Raw genomic sequence first — 19032 nt, forward strand, 5'->3', positions numbered from 1 at the left:
AGGCTATACATAAAAAAGTGTTAGTAAATGGACTTGAACTTCCATAAACCTTTGTTGTCAAACCGATTCAAATGTTGTAAAAGTGAAGCATTCACGTGACTGGAAAGAAATTGAGTTTTTATTTGATCACGTGTTTCTCTGAAAACAATACGCGCCGCGGAGCTTCATGAGAAATTGAGCTGCGTAGGTTTACTCGATACACTGTTTGAAGCTTTAGTGTCATGTGTAACATCATTACAATACAGGACTCGTCAGTAAACTTACTATTTTATTTCATTATTCAAAGTAATGTATGTGGCTATAGCATACATTATTAGGGTGAATTCAGGGCTGGGACGCGTTAAGTGTCCCAATCAACCTGAATTCACCCCATTTCAGACATTTATAGCATACATTACAAGCTGTTTTAAGATAACACTGAAAAAAGAACAACAGTAACTCGTCAGAGAACATTGCAACATGCTCACACTGGGTTCAAAATTACACCACATGCTTTCAGAGATAAATAAGATACATCTAATAGGCTACTAGTGTTAAAAAGTGTCTTTAGTTTCTTCTGTAAACCTCTCATACACACAGATGCATAATAACAATCATCATCTATGTGCTCTAACATACACCTTGAGAAATGATTATTACTGTAAACTTTAAAACCCAGTGAATTAGGGATGGACTGAATTACTCCTGAAATAAATAAATAACTGTTATAATTATTACAGTTTCCTAAAAATGACAGAGCAAAACAGGGGTTTCAAACAAAGTTTCCCCGTTTTGCTCTGCCATTTTTAATCCCAGCCTACTATCTGTCTTTTTTTATTATGGTTGCGAACATTACAAATATGACATTAATGATATAAAATTTTGTATATAGTATACAACATGTATCAACATAATGTACAGCCTACTATCTGTTTATTAGGCACTGGAGCAGGAGTTGTGTCGTCACACTTCCTGATATAAAGTAGACATAAAGTAGACACTGAGCTTCCATTTAGCAGTGCACAGCAGTTCTTCATGATTCTTTGAAAGCTGCTTTTTCATTGACATGTCAGCGCCATCTACTGTTCACTTCCATTCATACATCTCTGTCATGCCCTCAATCTGGTGAACAGAAAAAGAAAAAAGAAAACAGCCACTTGCTGTATTATTACACTATTGACTAATAATGTATTTTATATACTTGGTTATGATGCTATACATTACAAAGCCATTATAATGATCTTTATTATGATCTATGACTATTTATCATCTTCAGTAAATAGTCATATTGCATTTCAATTTACTTTATACACTAATGCTCAAAAGTTCAGTAAGTCAGTAAGATTTTTAAAAGAAATCAAAATACTTATAAAGAAATTAGTACATTTATTCACCAAGAATGCATTCAATCGATTAAAATGACAGTAAAGACAATGTTACAAAAGATTTAAATTTCAAATAAATTTCTATTCATCAAAAATCCTAAAAGAAGTGTATCAGAATATCCACAAAATATTAATCAGCACAACTGTTTTCAACACTGATAATAACAAAAAACTGCCAACTCAGGAATAAATTATATTTTAAAATATGTTAAAATAGAAAACGTCTATTTTAAATTGTAATAATGTAATAAACAGTAATATTACTTTTTTTTTTATTTTTATTTTTTTACTGTATTTCTGATCAAATAAATGCAGGCTTTTGTATTATGAACAAGGCTGCATTGTAGTATATGAACAGTCAGTTGACACTATGGAGTGTTAAATTTGATTGTATTGTACAACAGACTCTATTCTACAAACCCGATTCCAAAAAAGTTGGGACACTGTACAAATTGTGAATAAAAACAGAATGCAATGATGTGGAAGTTTCAAATTTCAATATTTTATTCAGAATACAACATAGATGACATATCAAATGTTTAAACTAAGAAAATGTATCATTTTAAGGGAAAAATAAGTTGATTTTAAATTTCATGGCATCAACACATCTCAAAAAAGTTGGGACAAGGCCATGTTTACCACTGTGTGGCATCCCCCTTTTTTTTTTATAACAGTCTGCAAATGTCTGGGGACTGAGGAGACAAGTTGCTCAAGTTTAGGAATAGGAATGTTGTCCCATTCTTGTCTAATACAGGCTTCTAGTTGCTCAACTGTCTTAGGTCTTCTTTGTCGCATCTTCCTCTTTATGATGCGCCAAATGTTTTCTATGGGTGAAAGATCTGGACTGCAGGCTGGCCATTTCAGTACCCGGATCCTTCTTCTACGCAGCCATGATGTTGTAATTGATGCAGTATGTGGTCTGGCATTGTCATGTTGGAAAATGCAAGGTCTTCCCTGAAAGAGACGACGTCTGGATGGGAGCATATGTTGTTCTAGAACTTGGATATACCTTTCAGCATTGATGGTGCCTTTCCAGATGTGTAAGCTGCCCATGCCACACGCACTCATGCAACCCCATACCATCAGAGATGCAGGCTTCTGAACTGAGCGCTGATAACAACTTGGGTTGTCCTTGTTCTCTTTAGTCCGGATGACATGGCGTCCCAGTTTTCCAAAAAGAACTTCAAATTTTGATTCGTCTGACCACAGAACAGTTTTCCACTTTGCCACAGTCCATTTTAAATGAGCCTTGGCCCAGAGAAAACGCCTGCGCTTCTGGACCATGTTTGGATATGGCTTCTTTTTTGACCTATAGAGTTTTAGCCGGCAACAGCGAATGGCGCGGTGGATTGTGTTCACCGACAATGCTTTCTGGAAGTATTCCTGAGCCCATGTTGTGATTTCCATTACAGTAGCATTCCTGTATGTGATGCAGTGCCGTCTAAGGGCTCAAAGATCACGGGCATCCAGTATGGTTTTCCGGCCTTGACCCTTACGCACAGAGATTGTTCCAGATTCTCTGAATCTTTGGATGATATTATGCACTGTAGATGATGATAACTTCAAACTCTTTGCAATTTTTCTCTGAGAAACTCCTTTCTGATATTGCTCCACTATTTTTCGCCGCAGCATTGGGGAATTGGTGATCCTCTGCCCATCTTGTCTTCTGAGAGACACTGCCACTCTGAGAGGCTCTTTTTATACCCAATCATGTTGCCAGTCGACCTAATAATTTGCAAATTGGTCCTCCAGCTGTTCCTTATATGTACATTTAACTTTTCCGGCCTCTTATTGCTACCTGTCCCAACTTTTTTGGAATGTGTAGCTCTCATGAAATCCAAAATGAGCTAATATTTGGCATGACATTTCAAAATGTCTCACTTTCAACATTTGATATGTTATCTACATTATATTGTGAATAAAATATAAGTTTATGAGATTTGTAAATTATTGCATTCCTTTTTTATTCACAATTTGTACAGTGTCCCAACTTTTTTGGAATCGGGTTTGTAATTTATTATAGGCATATTGACTGTCACAGGTCTCTCCTCCTGGTTGCCTGATTTTCATGTTTCTCTTGGTTTTCTCTTCTCCATTTTGTAATGTGCAGCTTCCCTGAGTAGTAGCTCTCTGGCAAGATCAGGCCTCCCTGCACGGGTCAAGCAGTGGGCCAGCATAGGGCATTTCGGACATGAGGAAGGAAGGCCCCGCCTCCATGCTGTCAGCATGTGAAAGGCCTGTTTTGAGAGGCTGTGTGGTGCATGGAGTCGAGCAATCTGGACAGCAGAGCGACAGAGATGGAGAGACATAACGAGAAGTGCTGCATCTTCTTCGGTGAGCTCATCACAGAGCCATGATAACAGCTCATCCGAGGGAGGGTCTGGAAGACAAACACTGTTAGCATGTGTGTGTCCACAGGTGCACAGAACACCTTCACAGCCTTCTCACACTTATTCTGTCATTTTTTTAATGACAGAAACTCAGAAGGATGAAAATCTGAGAGAACTTAGCAAACAAAACAAAAAAACAAACAGGCCAAATGGAGGAAAATAGAAGAGAGAGCTGGAGTGCACAAAATAAACAAATGGTGCAGTAGATTTCACATACCTGTTTGACTGTGCTGTATTACTTTCACACTCACAGGCTGATAGACTGTTCTTGCCACTCTAAGTCACAAACACGCTACAATGACTTACAAACCATTTCAAAAAGCGTTTATTTTTTGTTTACCAAGACAAATATCTAAAAATGTTTAAATTAGGATTAATTTACTTGAGATGTCTTAGTTTCAGACAAATGTATCAAAATTTAGTTTATGCTTAAAAAAAGAAGTAATATCTGGCAATGGGGTAAGAAAAAAGAAAGAAAGCTCACCCACCTTGGACAACACATTCAACTTTACAAAATTATATCTGAGTGACCTTAAATGTGCAATATGTAAGACTTTTACAGTAAAATATCCAAAAACCACTAGGCCAGTGTTATATATTTTGTTCACTTGAGTACTTACAATATCCCAAATGTTTGCAACTATTTGTAAATTGTGAGAAAATTGCAATTTTAACCAAGGCTCCGGGACGTGTGAGGAGTCGCCTGTCAATTGCGTCATACCCGTGTTACCCTCGGTTTCTGGTTTTATTTTGTAGAAGCCATGGAAACACCAAAGACACTTTAAAGGTCCCGTTTTTCGTGTTTTTTTGAAGCTTTGATTGTGTTTATAGTGTGCAATATAACACGTGTTCATGTTTCGCGTGTAAAAAAACACAGTATTTTTCACATAATTTACTTATCTGTATACCGCTGTTTCCACTGTCATAAAAACGGGCTGATGACTTCCTTGTTCTTTGAAGTCCCTCCTTCAGAAATACGTAACGAGTTCTGATTGTGCCAGCGGTTCCTGTGTTGTGATTTGACAGCAGCTTAGCGCATCTTGCCCGGAAAGGTCACACCTCTTACCATAACATGGAGATGTACGCGCTCAGTGTTATTGTAAACATGTCTTTAATTTTACCCTATCAATTTGAGCCGGAATCAGACCCGGTGATTGAACTGCGGGATTAAAATAACAGCGTTTCGACGACATGGCGACAAACACACTCTACAAACGCAACTCTTGTGTATTCCTGTGGGCGGAGGTTAGTCAAAAAACTGTTTTAGTGACGTCATTAAAGAAGGAAGTAGAGGGATGTAGTCCAAACTGGCCGTTCGATGTAGGTGACTTCTGTTAAATAAAATATCTCGCTTGGCATTGAACTTTGAGCTTTAAAATTTTACAGATTTTATTTATACTCTAACAACAACATTACACACTAACTAAAGTTTAAAACATGGGATCACGAAGAACGGGACCTTTAATATTTACATGTTTTAATAGAAAAGGGAACAACTAAAACCGCCAGTATGTGGCAGCAAGTCACTGTTTTTATGAGTGAGTCATCGAGTCATTCATTCAGTAACGAAGCAAGTGGCTGTGAATGAATCATTGACTCTCATGATTCGTTCAAAGCCGCAGAACTGTTCGCGAAACACAGACATGTGTTGTAATTCTGCTGTGGTTTTCGTTAGAACTATTATTTCATTGCAAAATAAAGTAAATACTGACAGTACTGTTTAAAATGTACGTTTTATTTTTGACCTGTTGTATAATAATGTCACTTTGCAGTCATGTGGATATTTGGGAACAATTGCATTCAATATTTTATTCAGAATACAACATAGATGACATATCAAATGTTTAAACTGAGAAAATGTATCATTTTAAGGGAAAAATAAGTTGATTTTAAATTACATGGCATCAACACATCTAAAAAAAGTTGGGACAAGGCCATGTTTACCACTGTGTGGCATCCCCTTTTTTTTTGTTTTTTATAACAGTCTGCAAACGTCTGGGGACTGAGGAGACAAGTTTGTCTGGCTATCACCAGACCAAGCTCAATTTAAAATTGAACATTGGTCTGGGGAGTCTGCTAAGTATTTTCTACTGCACAAGAGGCGTGATCAATGAGCATTATTCACGCAATTGGATAGACCTTCAACCAATCAGATCAACGATCCGGGTGACGTATTTTGCAGAGCGACGCGAAAACTCCAGACAGATTTAGTTTGTATTGGTTTGTAGCATTGATCAGCGGTTTGCAGAAGCAGCAATGGCATTGAGCGATTTTTGCAGGTGGTGCAAAAAAAAAAACATGAAAGTGAGTGGTATTTACACCCACTCGAGCAATTTGTTTGCTAAACTAAAGAAGTCATTCAGTATCGTCAAGAGGTTAAAAGGAATTGGATTGACGGTCGTGCTTGCCGTCGCTTCTCTATCGTCATCGTGTTATACCCGCCAATAGCGAGCAAGGTGGATAAGCCAGTCTGTGATTGGTTCCCGCAAAAGTGTAACAGGAGCAGTAGAAATGAATGTACGGGTTTCCAGACTGAGTTGCCGGGCAAAATCAAATCGCTGGCAGATCAGGCTGGGTTTACCCAGTCTAGAGACAAGTTTCTCAAGTTTAGGAATAGGAATGTTGTCCCATTCTTGTCTAATACAGGCTTCTAGTTGCTCAACTGTCTTAGGTCTTCTTTGTCGCATCTTCCTCTTTATGATGCGCCAAATGTTTTCTATGGGTGAAAGATCTGGACTGCAGGCTGGTCATTTCAGTACCTGGATCCTTCTTCTACACAGCCATGATGTAATTGATGCAGTATGTGGTCTGGCATTGTCATGTTGGAAAATGCAAGGTCTTCCATGAAAGAGACGACGTCTGGATGGGAGCATATGTTGTTCTAGAACTTGGATATACCTTTCAGCATTGATGGTGCCTTTCCAGATGTGTAAGCTGCCCATGCCACACACACTCATGCAACCCCATACCATCAGAGATGCAGGCTTCTGAACTGAGCGCTGATAACAACTTGGGTTGTCCTTGTCCCCTTTAGTCTGGATGACATGGCGTCCCAGTTTTCCAAAAAGAACTTCAAATTTTGATTCGTCTGACCACAGAACAGTTTTCCACTTTGCCACAGTCCATTTTAAATGAGCCTTGGCCCAGAGAAAACGCCTGCGCTTCTGGATCATGTTTAGATATGGCTTCTTTTTTGACCTATAGAGTTTTAGCTGGCAATGGCGAATGGCACGGTGGATTGTGTTCACGACAATGTTTTCTGGAAGTATTCCTGAGCCCATGTTGTGATTTCCATTACAGTAGCATTCCTGTATGTGATGCAGTGCCGTTTAAGGGCCCGAAGATCATCCAGTATGGTTTTCCGGCCTTGACCCTTACGCACAGAGATTGTTCCAGATTCTCTGAATCTTTGGATGATATTATGCACTGTAGATGATAACTTCAAACTCTTTTCAATTTTTCTCTGAGAAACTCCTTTCTGATATTGCTCCACTATTTTTCACCGTAGCATTGGGGGAATTGGTGATCCTCTGCCCATCTTAACTTCTGAGAGACACTGCTACTCTGAGAGGCTCTTTTTATACCCAATCATGTTGCCAATTGATCTAATAAGTTGCAAATAGGTCCTCCAGCTGTTCCTTATATGTACATTTAACTTTTCCGGCCTCTTATTGCTACCTGTCCCAACTTTTTTGGAATGTGTAGCTCTCCAAAATGAGCCAATATTTGGCATGACATTTCAAAATGTCTCACTTTCAACATTTGATATGTTATCTATATTCTATTGTGAATAAAATATAAGTTTATGAGATTTGTAAATTATTGCATTCCTTTTTTATTCACAATTTGTACAGTGTCCCAACTTTTTTGGAATCGGGTTTGTATTTTAAGGCAGAATTAAATGAAAACTACTCAGCATTTTGTTTGCGTACCCCCTTTTGTCACCTCACGTACCCCCAGGGGTACGCATACCCCAGTTTGGGATCCACTGCCTTAGAGAAAAACACTATTTTGAGAAGTAGCTAACATAGCAAAATCAGATGCAGGTTTATTTTTAGTAACAGTAACACAGCATTTTCTCCATCATACAATACAATCTAAAATTAATTCCATGCCATTTATCAACCCAAGCCATCCAACATTTATTAATATGATATTCTAAAATTGATCTATCTTACTACAGTGCGTAACAGTGTCTGACAGCAGCCGCCAAGCAAACGCACAGAGTAACATTATAACATCATTTTCAACACTCTCAAATGTATCTAATATGCCCTGCGCTCCATTCAAAAGGGCTCATCCCTATGCCCTAATCCCTTCAAAGGGTTTACCCTCCGGAGTGAGAGCTTCGAAGGGATGAAGGGTGTAGGGGTCAAAAAAACAATTTTTTTGGAACGCACTTCTGCGTCATCTTAACGAGACAATCAAGGGGGAGTAGATTGTGCAAGCTGCGCCTTTTGTTTAATGTTAGTTTATTTATTTATTTTTGGTTTATCGCACCATAATGTATATTGTGTCTATGTATTTGAAACATTTGAATGGACTGATAAAAGGAGCTGTAAAGTATTTTTGTTGAAGTACAATGTCATTTTGACCATAATAATGTACCAAATCTAACTTGTATAAATATTAGAGTAGTATAGAAAAATACTATACACACATTTATAGGTAAAATTGAACTCCTAACCACCTGTTCCCATTCTGTGACGTTAAAGAACTTCCCTGTGCAAAGGATCATGGGGGCCCGAAGTGTCCATCAGTTGTACCCTTCGAAATCCTTCATTCCGAAGGGCCCTTTGAAGTGGCCAGTTTTGAGCACTTCGGTTTGGAACAACCCTTTAATATGGCGGCCATGATTGTTTTCACTCCGAAGTGCCCTTCGGAGGGTGATTTATCCCGTTTGGAATGCACCGATGATAAACAGCTGTCTTACCTCATACTCATGACTGGAAAAGCGGAAGTAGCGCCAGCAACTGTGGCATAATAAAAGTTCAGCTGCTCGCGGCGTGTGTTGCGCAATCGCTCCAGCGGCCTCGTTCAGCTCTCACAACACTCGGTCCTGCTCTGCTTCATACTACAGTAACGTTAATAATCGCATCCATGAACATGAGTTCTTCCCGGGTCCTATCCTGATTATTTCCACTGGCTGTGATGTCCCAAGATTCTGCACTCAAACTTGGCGTCATCAAGCTACACCTTTGTTTTGAATAGGCCTCTAGCGACCTCTAGCAGACAGAAAATTTTACATATTGCACCCTTAAAACAGTATGCAACTTCCACAGCCACATTTATTCTCTGTCTTTATCTCTCAAGGAGACTTAGGCCTGGTTTCACAGACACGGCTTACATTCAGCCAGGATTAGGCCTTAGTTCAGTTAAGACATTTAAGTATAAGCGTGCCTTAGAAAAAACATTACTGGTCTGCATCTTGAGACAAAACAATGGCAGTAACATATTTTAAGATTTGTCAGTGCAAGTTGCTTTGAGATAAAACAGCTCAAACAGCTCATGCATTTTAGTCTGGGACTAGGCTTAAAGGCAGGGTAGGTAAAAAATGTATAAAAAACTTTTTTTCAAAATTTGTTTTAACTTTATTTATATATCAATACATAATTAAAATGTAAGTACTCTGAAAAAGAAAGTATAAAAATCGAGTGTCTGTAGACCTCTCACGACTGTTTTAAAGACAGCTCATTATTTCCATTCACTCCACCCCCTCCCTTCTGGGCTCCTTCCAAAGCCATGCCCCCAAAACGCATGAACGTGCGACTCCGACCACTGAGCTGGAAGACGCATTATTTACCTGAGACGAGCGGAGAGGAAGGAGCACAGTGCATGTAGTGACATCATGTCAGAATCACATGTAATAAAAATAACTTTATAATTATGAAGATAAACAAACAAGATGTATTTTAGTACTCACTATCAAGCTAGCATATTGATATTGGTAAAGTTTAAAATATATATTTTTTGATTCGCTAACGAGCTAGTTATCTATAAGGCAAAGCTAAAAACAGGTTGCATGATACACGTTTTTCCATTACCATCATTTACACTGTGATGAAGATGAATTTCGTGTAAGATTCATAACATATACGTTGTTCTACAGATAAACAGAGTAACATACACTCAAATATCAACTCACAACTGCATTGCAGACACAAAATAATAACACACACATACAACAAAGTGTGTACGACACACACAGATACAAGATAAAGACATCAGTAAACATAGGTAGAGAATATAAAAACAAAACAAAGGCGAAAAAAAACGTGCAGGTAAACTTACAGGTGAACATGGTAAAAGAGTTAGACAGAGGGTAAATATAGTTCTAAGAAAAGTTCCTAGATGCGGAGTAACGTTAGGCCTACTATCTGTTAAACATGTATTTAGTTATCTAAAGCAAAATTATGCACAATTCAACACTATAGCTATCATCTTGAGCTAGGCCTATAGATTATTTATCATCTCTACGGCTCGCTAAGTAATGTTATGTTAGCTATATTACGCAGCTATGTGTGCTAATGACACATGCTTCATGAACAAATAAACAAAAAAATATGTATGATCAAAATACAAAAAGAAAGATTTACCTGTCCAGCAGAAATAAAGCCATCAAGGAGTCACTTTTCAGCCCCTTGAGTTCCCTCAGTTCTCGCCATCGCTGGAAAGCCACGCCGATATTAACTCGCGTTTTATTTCTTTGTTTATCCAAAGACTTTTTGTTCATTGCCTTTTCTTGTACTGTTACTGTCTTCCTTTTTTTGCCTGGTTTGCCTCCACTAAATGCATAGGCCGGTGTGGTGAATTTTGCTTGCTGTTTCTCTGCCATTGTTTTGGTATTCCTAGGATGCGTGCCTCTTGAATTCCCCAAATCAAACGTGCGCGCGCAAGTGGGCAGGTCATGTGTGGCAAAAGGGTGGTTGCCATGGTTGCGAGAGAGTGACAGTCGCCTAAGCCAATCCTATGTTTCGTCCCGGATGGAAATAATGAGCTGTGTTTAATACAGATTAAACGGTATAGAGTCACTCGATTTTTATACTCTTTTTATCAGAGTTCTTACATTTTAATTATGCATGGATATATATAGAAAGTTTAAACAAATTTGGAACAAAATTTTTTACCTACCCTGCCTTTAAGTCTTGTCTGTGAAAGTGGGGGTTAATCTCATAAAAAAAAAAAAACAGGTGATTGAGTGAGTATATATTATATATATATATATATATATATATATATATATATATATATATATATATATATATATATATATATATTGAGTGTCGTCTGTGTTCTGGCAGAGTCTTTTGTGCTTCCTCTCTGGGATTGTTACAGTCATCCTAATGATCCGTTACCATTTCTGGAGCTACTGAGGTAAGACCTACACATTTAGCAGTGCAACTGTGAATGGGCATTTACTGCAAATAGTAACTCTAAACAAGCAAGGGAAGTGACACTAAAAACTGAGCATGTTGCTAGAAACTAATTCTAAGCCAATCAGTTATACTAAGGCAAATTAACTGTGTGGTAAAGAATAAATACACAAGGAAAAGTAGCTGGCTGTACTAAAATTGGTAACACAAGTAAATTGTTACTATGAAACTCAAATATATCCCATTTTGAAGATCCACAATTATGTTTATACAGTAATGTATCTAACCATTTGCTTTTATTTGACTGATCTCAAACAAACCAAAGCCCTGTTTATTAATATTTAATATAATTAATGATTATCCGCCTTGGTCGGCATCTGTTGGTGCAGTTGACCTTAAGAATAAGTCTATACCTTGGGCAGAGTGAGTGGCAGCCGGCAGACAGGCTCTTCTAGAGGACAGTCACGGCTGCCCTGTCACCATTCCAGACCAGCTGACCTTTGGTGACCTTGAATAAACTGGTTACGCCTTTGTAGTGAAGAGAGCTGTAGTTGGGAAGGGGTCCACTTCTTTTAATCTCAAAAACAGCCGGTTTCTTCTTTGGTTGTGAAATGTGATTATGTGTGAATCCATTTGTTCATTACCTATGGGATCTCCAACAGACACACACAGAAACAAGTATAAATAAGTAAGATTGTTTTTCTTAATTAATACTTACATTCAGCAAATATGCATTAAAATGATAAAATGTGAGGACATAAGATTTCTATTTCAAACAAATCTTTTTAAAGGATTAGTTCACTTTCAAATGAAAATTACCCCAAGCTTTACTCACCCTCAAGCCATCCTAGGTGTATATGACTTTCTTTTTTCAGAGGAACACAATCGGAAATATATTAATGAATATCCTGACGCATCCGAGCTTTATAATGGCAGTGAGTGGGATCAATGAGTATGAAGCTGAAGCTGTGACTTTAAGTTTCAGTTCGTCAAAGAATGCTGAAATAAAGTATTATGGTTTCCACAAAAATATAAGCAGCACAACTGTTTTAAAAATTGATAATAATAAGAAATGTTTCTTGAGCAGCAAATCAGCATATTAAAATAATTTCTGAAGAATCATGTGATACTGAAGACTGGAGTAATGATGCTGAAAATTCAGCTTTGCCACAAGAATATATTACTAATTTATATATATATATATATATATATATATATATATATATATATATATATATATATATATATATATATATATACAATAATTTAATATATTTCAAAATGTATTAAATTTGTAAATTGCAATAATATTTCACAATATTACAGGTTGATTTTTAACTGTTATTAAAACAGTGATATTGTTTAAATGTGCATGATGCTTCTGATTATGAAAATGGATTGATTAAACAGCCTTTTAGGCATTATTGTTCACCAGTTACTTAGAAAGAAATATATCAAATTAATATAGAAAGTATGGAATGTGCATTGGTTACTCTAAAAACAATACAAGACTGATAGAACAAGCTAAAATATTTTTAACATTTTTTAAAAGATTTGTTTGATATACCATTGCAGGTAATATTCCTGCTGAACCGGAGCAGCAGCTGTTCTCCCTCCCTCATGGAGAGTTCAGACGAGGGCTCTGGAGGACCACAGTAACCCAGGGCCTGGAGTTCACACACCGCTGCGCTAACATCTCTACTGGGCAGGGTGTCCACAACCACACTGCTGGGGTCCAGACGCTCATGATGGAGCACAACTGTGACTGAGAAGATCTTTACAGCTTCTTCCAGTTCTTCAACTAATGAAGTCAGGTAGGAAGATTTTACAGAAGATTGAAGGCGAAGGACTATTAACCTGAGGCCAGAGCAAGTTTTTAAAGGTGAGAGGACAATAGTTTCTTTTTCCTTTTACAATATTTTTATATTAAATTTGCACAGATTGATTTTGGTACCTTTCATAGCTCTCTGGTAGCTCAAAACAGACCAAGCTGTTCTGTAGGTTCTTTACACTGACTTCCAGTACCTTCCAACGGTTCTCTATCCAGCCCAGCACAACCAGCTGCTCTTTACACTCTTTACTGAGGCACCATCAACTCTGAATCATAGGAAAAAAAACACTTCTTTACATTTCTTTGCTAATTTCATTTTCTCAAGTCTACACACTGATTTAAAAAAATATCTAATCTGCTGGGGTGAGAAAGTGCCTGATATAAGAGTGGGTCTGTCAGTGTCTTCGCCAGCTTTTCTCTTCTCAGAGATAGGAGGACAGGGCAGGATGAGTGTCAAAGGTCGTCTGAGTTTCAGGGTTGATGGATGACTTAGGTAAAGTAAGGGGGTTGATGTGAGAGCAGCGTGGTAGGAATCATTTTTGGATTTAAGAGAGGATAAAACAAAGGCTGTACCTAAAGAGACAAAGAAAAGCTTCTATACACACCACTTATTAATGAGTTGCCTTTTCACTTGACTGACCGGAAGTCATTTATTTCCAAAATCCAATGGAGAGTAGTATGAGAGCTGCATGGATTTTTGACCATATGCGCATGCAGAATTTTCAGGTTTGTTTTGAGCGTTGGTTGTGCTGACATATTTGCGAATTACGAATTTGTTGAAATATTTGTAACTTTTACAGCTCGACTGAATGATTGCCTGACTGGATGTTACGTATGTATTATAGTCAAAACTATGAATGTGAGGTGATAATTACCAATATTTTTCCTCTAAAAAATATTCTTCAGACCCTATTCTGTAAATTTGGTGGTTATGAATAATTATCTGCAAAATATTTATTTTCTAATTATTATATAATTATTATATATTTTTAAGTTGATTAGCCCGAGAAAACCTACTAACCTACTATACCTACTATTTTATTCAAGCATATTGGCGGTATCCATACATTCATTATTAATTCATTTTATCGGTAATGCTTTACAATAAGGTTCATTAGTTAACATTAGTTAACTACATTAGTTAACATGAACTAATAATGAACTGCACTTATACAGCATTTATTAATCTTTGATAATGTTAATTTCAGCATTTACTAATACATTATTAAAATTTTGTTAACATTAGTTAATGCACTGTTAACTAACATGAACAAACAGCGTTAACAACTAACGTTAACAAAGATTAGTAAATACAGTAACAAGTGTATAGCTCATGGTACATTAACTAATGTTTAACTAATAAACATATTGTAAAGTGTTACCACTTTATCATGGTTAATAAGTGGAGAGTAATGGTCGCTTCATGACGAATTAGAAAGTTCTGTGCGACTGCCATGAAATGTGACGATTATATGCTGTGTCGGAGATAGTGGAAAGGTGGCTTTACAAGCTGCTTCATTGAAGTACATTATACAATTTTCATAACAAGCTATTTTTGAGAGCATTTTATTATTTTTATAGGACACGTTTGCTAAAATGTGACACGTTTGCTGAAAAACCTTAAATGATCTAATAATGAAATCCAATCAGAAAAAAGCTCTCACTCCTCCACTTTGCCTCACAAACTTTTTTTTTTCTTTGAAAATCATCTTACATGATAGATCTGTTATGTTGTTATTCAACCTGATTGAAAAGAAATTCTGAATAAATGTACCGTCACTTGAGCGACAACTGGTGCGGTGAAGGATCCAGGCAAGTAGTCGAGGCATATTCTGGAGTCCACACCGAGTCTGTGAGACAGTAAAAGTCTCCGTCCTCAAACGGGACAGAACTGCAAACACACCCAGAGAGTACACCCGCACCACTGCAAACCAACCCTGTGGAAAAGACACAAAAAATTTACAGTGCCATCATACATACACAAATATCATACAAGCAATAATCGTGAGCCTTCAAATAAGATCAATCTTGCTGCATTGCAAAAATCTATGAAATCTGTAATGAAAAGAGAGAAAAGTACGTAAAGTAAAACTGCATGAGCTTTTAATACAGACCCTTTGACCCCCATAGAAGCCTTCAGTAGATAGGTGTGACATAGCTAACTCTTTGCTCTGGATCCACCACTTTCACGGTGATCTCTCTGTAGTTCCCACGGTAACTCGCCTGGAATGGCACTGCTATGGTGAGTGGGAAGGGACATTTGACATGGCTGGAGTTTTGTATGTGGAGAACAGTGCTGACCAGCTCCTCTGATCCTGACACCATGAGAGAACTCAGACCATCAATCCACCTCACAAGTCAAGATGTTCACAACTTCTGATGGGGCAGTTATATAGCAGACTCTGGGAGACTCTGAAGATCTGGCTCTGTCTGCAAGTCTGATAACAAAATAAAGGTGGATTCTGTATTATTTCCTCATTAATAGTTGTATGCGTCCAGAAATTAATAGTATTTTTGAAAAATATGTTTGAAATCATGTTCACACATGTGATAATCTAGTCATATCATTAGGTGTGTTCGACTTGAAGCGGTACTGCTCAGTGTATGACATCAAATTACCACGATTAGAGAGCAGACGGCACCTTATGCTTTCGAATTGCTCTCGCGGTAATTTGATGTCATACATACACTAAGAAGTGCCACTTCAAGTCGAACACATCTTAGTGGCCTAATAAAAGCTGATTTTGCAATTATGCTATAATCACGCTAGATGTCAGGTTAAAGGGTTAGTCCTAAAAAATGAAAATTCTGTCATAATTATTCAACCTCATGTCATTCCACCCTCATGTCATTCATCTTCAAAACACAAATGAAGATTTCTTTAATGAAATCTGAGAGCTTTCTGTCCCTTCATTGACAGTCTACACAACTACCACTTTAAAGCCCCTGAAAGGTAGTAAAGACATCATTAAAGTACTCCATGTGACTCCAGTGGTTTAACCTCAATTTTAAGTGACACGAGTGCTTTGTTTGCACAAAACAACATAATTTACCACTTTATTTACAAAATAATAATGCGTGTTACATGTTATATTGAAGCGAGAGCAGACGTTGTTGCGTGAGCTCGTGTTGGAGATCAATATTTTGTAAATAAAGTGGTAAATGATATTTGTTTTGCACAAACAAAGCACTCGTGTCACTTCATAAAATTGAGGTTAAACCACTGAAGTCACATGGATTACTTTTATGATGTATTTACTTTCTGGGGCTTGAAAGTGGTAGTTGTGTTGGCTGGAGGGAGAAAAATGGAAGGAATTAAAAAGATGACATTTGTGTTCTGAAGATGAACGAAAGTCTTACTTGAAGTGAGTAATTAATGACAGAATTTTCTTTCTTCAAGATGACTGCAATATAGGTCAGTGTCACTTTAAGAAATTCATAAAATTAAAATTAACCAAAGTGGTTTTATTAGTATTTATCCATTTGGGTTTTTTTTCAGGGTCAAACAGTCTAGAATGCAAAAATGTTGGATTCTTTAGACTATAAGTAATAATTAATTTTATACTTGTTGAATGAAATATTTTCTCACTAACACCAAACTGTTTTACTTGTGAAACATTATTACTCCACACCTGCCCCATAGTACTTTATGTAGACTTACCCAACAGTTACCAATGCATGCTTCAATCTTTCACAGTCTCGTCCTATGCTTTTCTCTCTTTCCTCTCCCTCTTTTTCTTCCTCCACCTCAACATTCATGTTCAGACAGTTCTTTCAGTCAGTCACAATAGTTTTATATGGCGAGTCTACTCTTGTTTCCTCATGTGAGCTCTCTTCACTCTTGTTTCTGTCATCTAAAGTACAGCGCTTCTGGAAGCCTTGTTGACTGCGCATTTGCAAGCAAGTGGTCTGCAGGATGCTGGTCCAGCCGAATACTGATGCCACATGATTCTGGTTTACTGTGGTCTGCAGTATCCAGAGGTCCAGTACTGGTAAGATCACCTCTCTCTCCATTGATTTCAGTAAGAAAAGCAATTCCATTGTCAAGTCTCTTGCTCATTACACCGAACTGGTTTACAATGACGTGGACATCTTCCAGGACGTTAAGGATGACATCAGTCACATGGTCTTGGAAAAAGTGGGATCCACAGGAAGCATATAAAAAGACACAATATAAAAAAATATATAAAATTGTGTATAAAAATGTATAGAATAAATAAAGAAAAACAGTAAAATGATGCAAAAATACATATAGAATATCTAGATATTCTAAATAAGTGTATATAATTATGGCCATGGGATCAAGGAAGAGCTATTATCCCAAAAGTTGTCCTTTATGGAAAATGGATAATAAAGTAAAGAAATTACAAATTAGATAAAATTAACTACTGTTTAAAGGTTTGGGGTCTTTTAATGTTTGTGAAAATCTCTTATGCTGCATCAAGCATGCATTTATTTGATTAAAAATACAGTAAAACCAGTAAATTGTGAAATATTATTACAATTTAAAATAACTGTTTTCTATTTTAATATATTTTAAAATGTACTTTATTCCTGTGATGACAAAGCTGAATTATTACTCCAGTCTTCAGTGTCACATGTGGTTGTTAAAAATCCTAGGATGTCCTTCGAAAAGAGTAGGGGTGTAACCCCGACATCCTGGCCAAATTTGCCCATTGGCCTCTGTCCATCATGGCCTCCTAATCATCCCCATACACTGATTGGCTTCATCACTCTGTCTCCTCTCCACCAATCAGCTGGTGTGTGGTGGGCGTTCTGGCGCAATATGGCTGCCGTCGCATCATCCAGGCGGATGCTGCACATTGGTGGTGGTTGAGGAGATTCCCCCTTCAATATGTAAAGCGCTTTGAGTACCCAGAAAAGCGCTATATAAATGTAACAAATTATAATTAATTATAAATTAATTACATGATCCTTCAGAAATCACTCTAATAATACTATAATGATGATTTGTTGCTCAATAAAGAATTCTTATTATTATCAATGTTGAAAACAGTTGTGGTGATTAATATTCTTGTGGAAACTGAAAGGCCTACATTTTTTTAGGATACTTTAGATTTCAGGATACAAAAGAACATCATTTATTTGAAATAGAAATCTTTTGTAACATTATAAATGTTTTTCTGTCACCCTTTTTTAATGTGGTAATGTGTGTTGGCAGAATAAAAATAGCCTAATTAAGTTAAAAAAATAAAAAAACCCTTAAAAAAAAAACAACCTTACTGTCCCCAAACTTTTGTAAGGTAGTTACATTTACATTTGAGCTTGTCATATTCAGAGCCCTTGCATTTTTTGTTTATTACTTGAGGGAAGAGTCTTTATATTTTGATTACATTTTTTTCAATATTAGTATGTTTGTTGAACTTTCTTTTACTTATTTATTTTATAAATTTTTTTATTTTATTTTTTTCTATTATTATATGCACTACATGAATGCTTCAGCAGTGCAGTACTCCATCACAGTCATGCCAATAAAGCTAAAAGCAATAAAATAAATATAAGCAATAAAAGCAATAAAGCTCTCCTCAACCTTCTTGATGAAGATCCCAAGCCTCTCATGAAGCACTTACCCACATCAGCTGTTTTCTCTTGAGTCTCTGTGTCTGGGAATGTGTGTGTCAAATTAGAGCACATCCTAAGCCCGGTGAGTGTGTTTGCTGTACCGCAAAGTACCTCTCTCAGTACGCACACTCTTTGGGTCTGAACCTCACAAAACATCCTGAGGATCTGAAAAAGCCTTGTGTGAAGTCCAGCTGAATCTCTATGGTCTGTTTCTTCTCTTGCTTTCGCTGGTTGCAAAAGTCCTCTCAGTTCCTCGGCGGCTTCATGTAAGAGGTTTAACAGATTGTTCTCTTGCGAGAGTGTTAGCTGACTGGCTGGATCTGCCATATTTTCAAATGTGTTCGCTGAAAGCCTTGGAGCATAAACTAAGGATTTGATTATTAGTAGAGAAAAGGCAGATTATACACAGTAGATTTTCCTCACTGTCTTTCCTTCTCTCACTGGTAAAACCAGTATTTACCACCCCAGGCCTGTAAAATAGGGTCGTCATG

The 19032-nt window shown here is 37.1% G+C and overlaps 1 protein-coding gene across 1 annotated transcript; it reads right to left on the minus strand.

Annotated features, from left to right (window-relative positions):
- Positions 1-3320: 3320 nt before the first annotated feature.
- dthd1 (death domain containing 1) lies at positions 3321-16717 on the minus strand. Its single transcript, XM_048183305.1, is given in 15 exon segments — positions 3321-3807; positions 4239-4242; positions 11541-11599; positions 11602-11682; positions 11685-11840; positions 12001-12126; positions 12695-12984; positions 13082-13207; positions 13291-13531; positions 14702-14820; positions 14822-14895; positions 15073-15103; positions 15105-15304; positions 15306-15396; positions 16620-16717. Coding segments are annotated over 15 exon segments (2073 nt in total). The 3' UTR covers positions 3321-3430.
- Positions 16718-19032: the final 2315 nt, after the last annotated feature.

This window comes from Megalobrama amblycephala, linkage group LG3 (genome assembly GCF_018812025.1).
Source record: "Megalobrama amblycephala isolate DHTTF-2021 linkage group LG3, ASM1881202v1, whole genome shotgun sequence".
NCBI classification, from domain to species: domain Eukaryota; kingdom Metazoa; phylum Chordata; class Actinopteri; order Cypriniformes; family Xenocyprididae; genus Megalobrama; species Megalobrama amblycephala.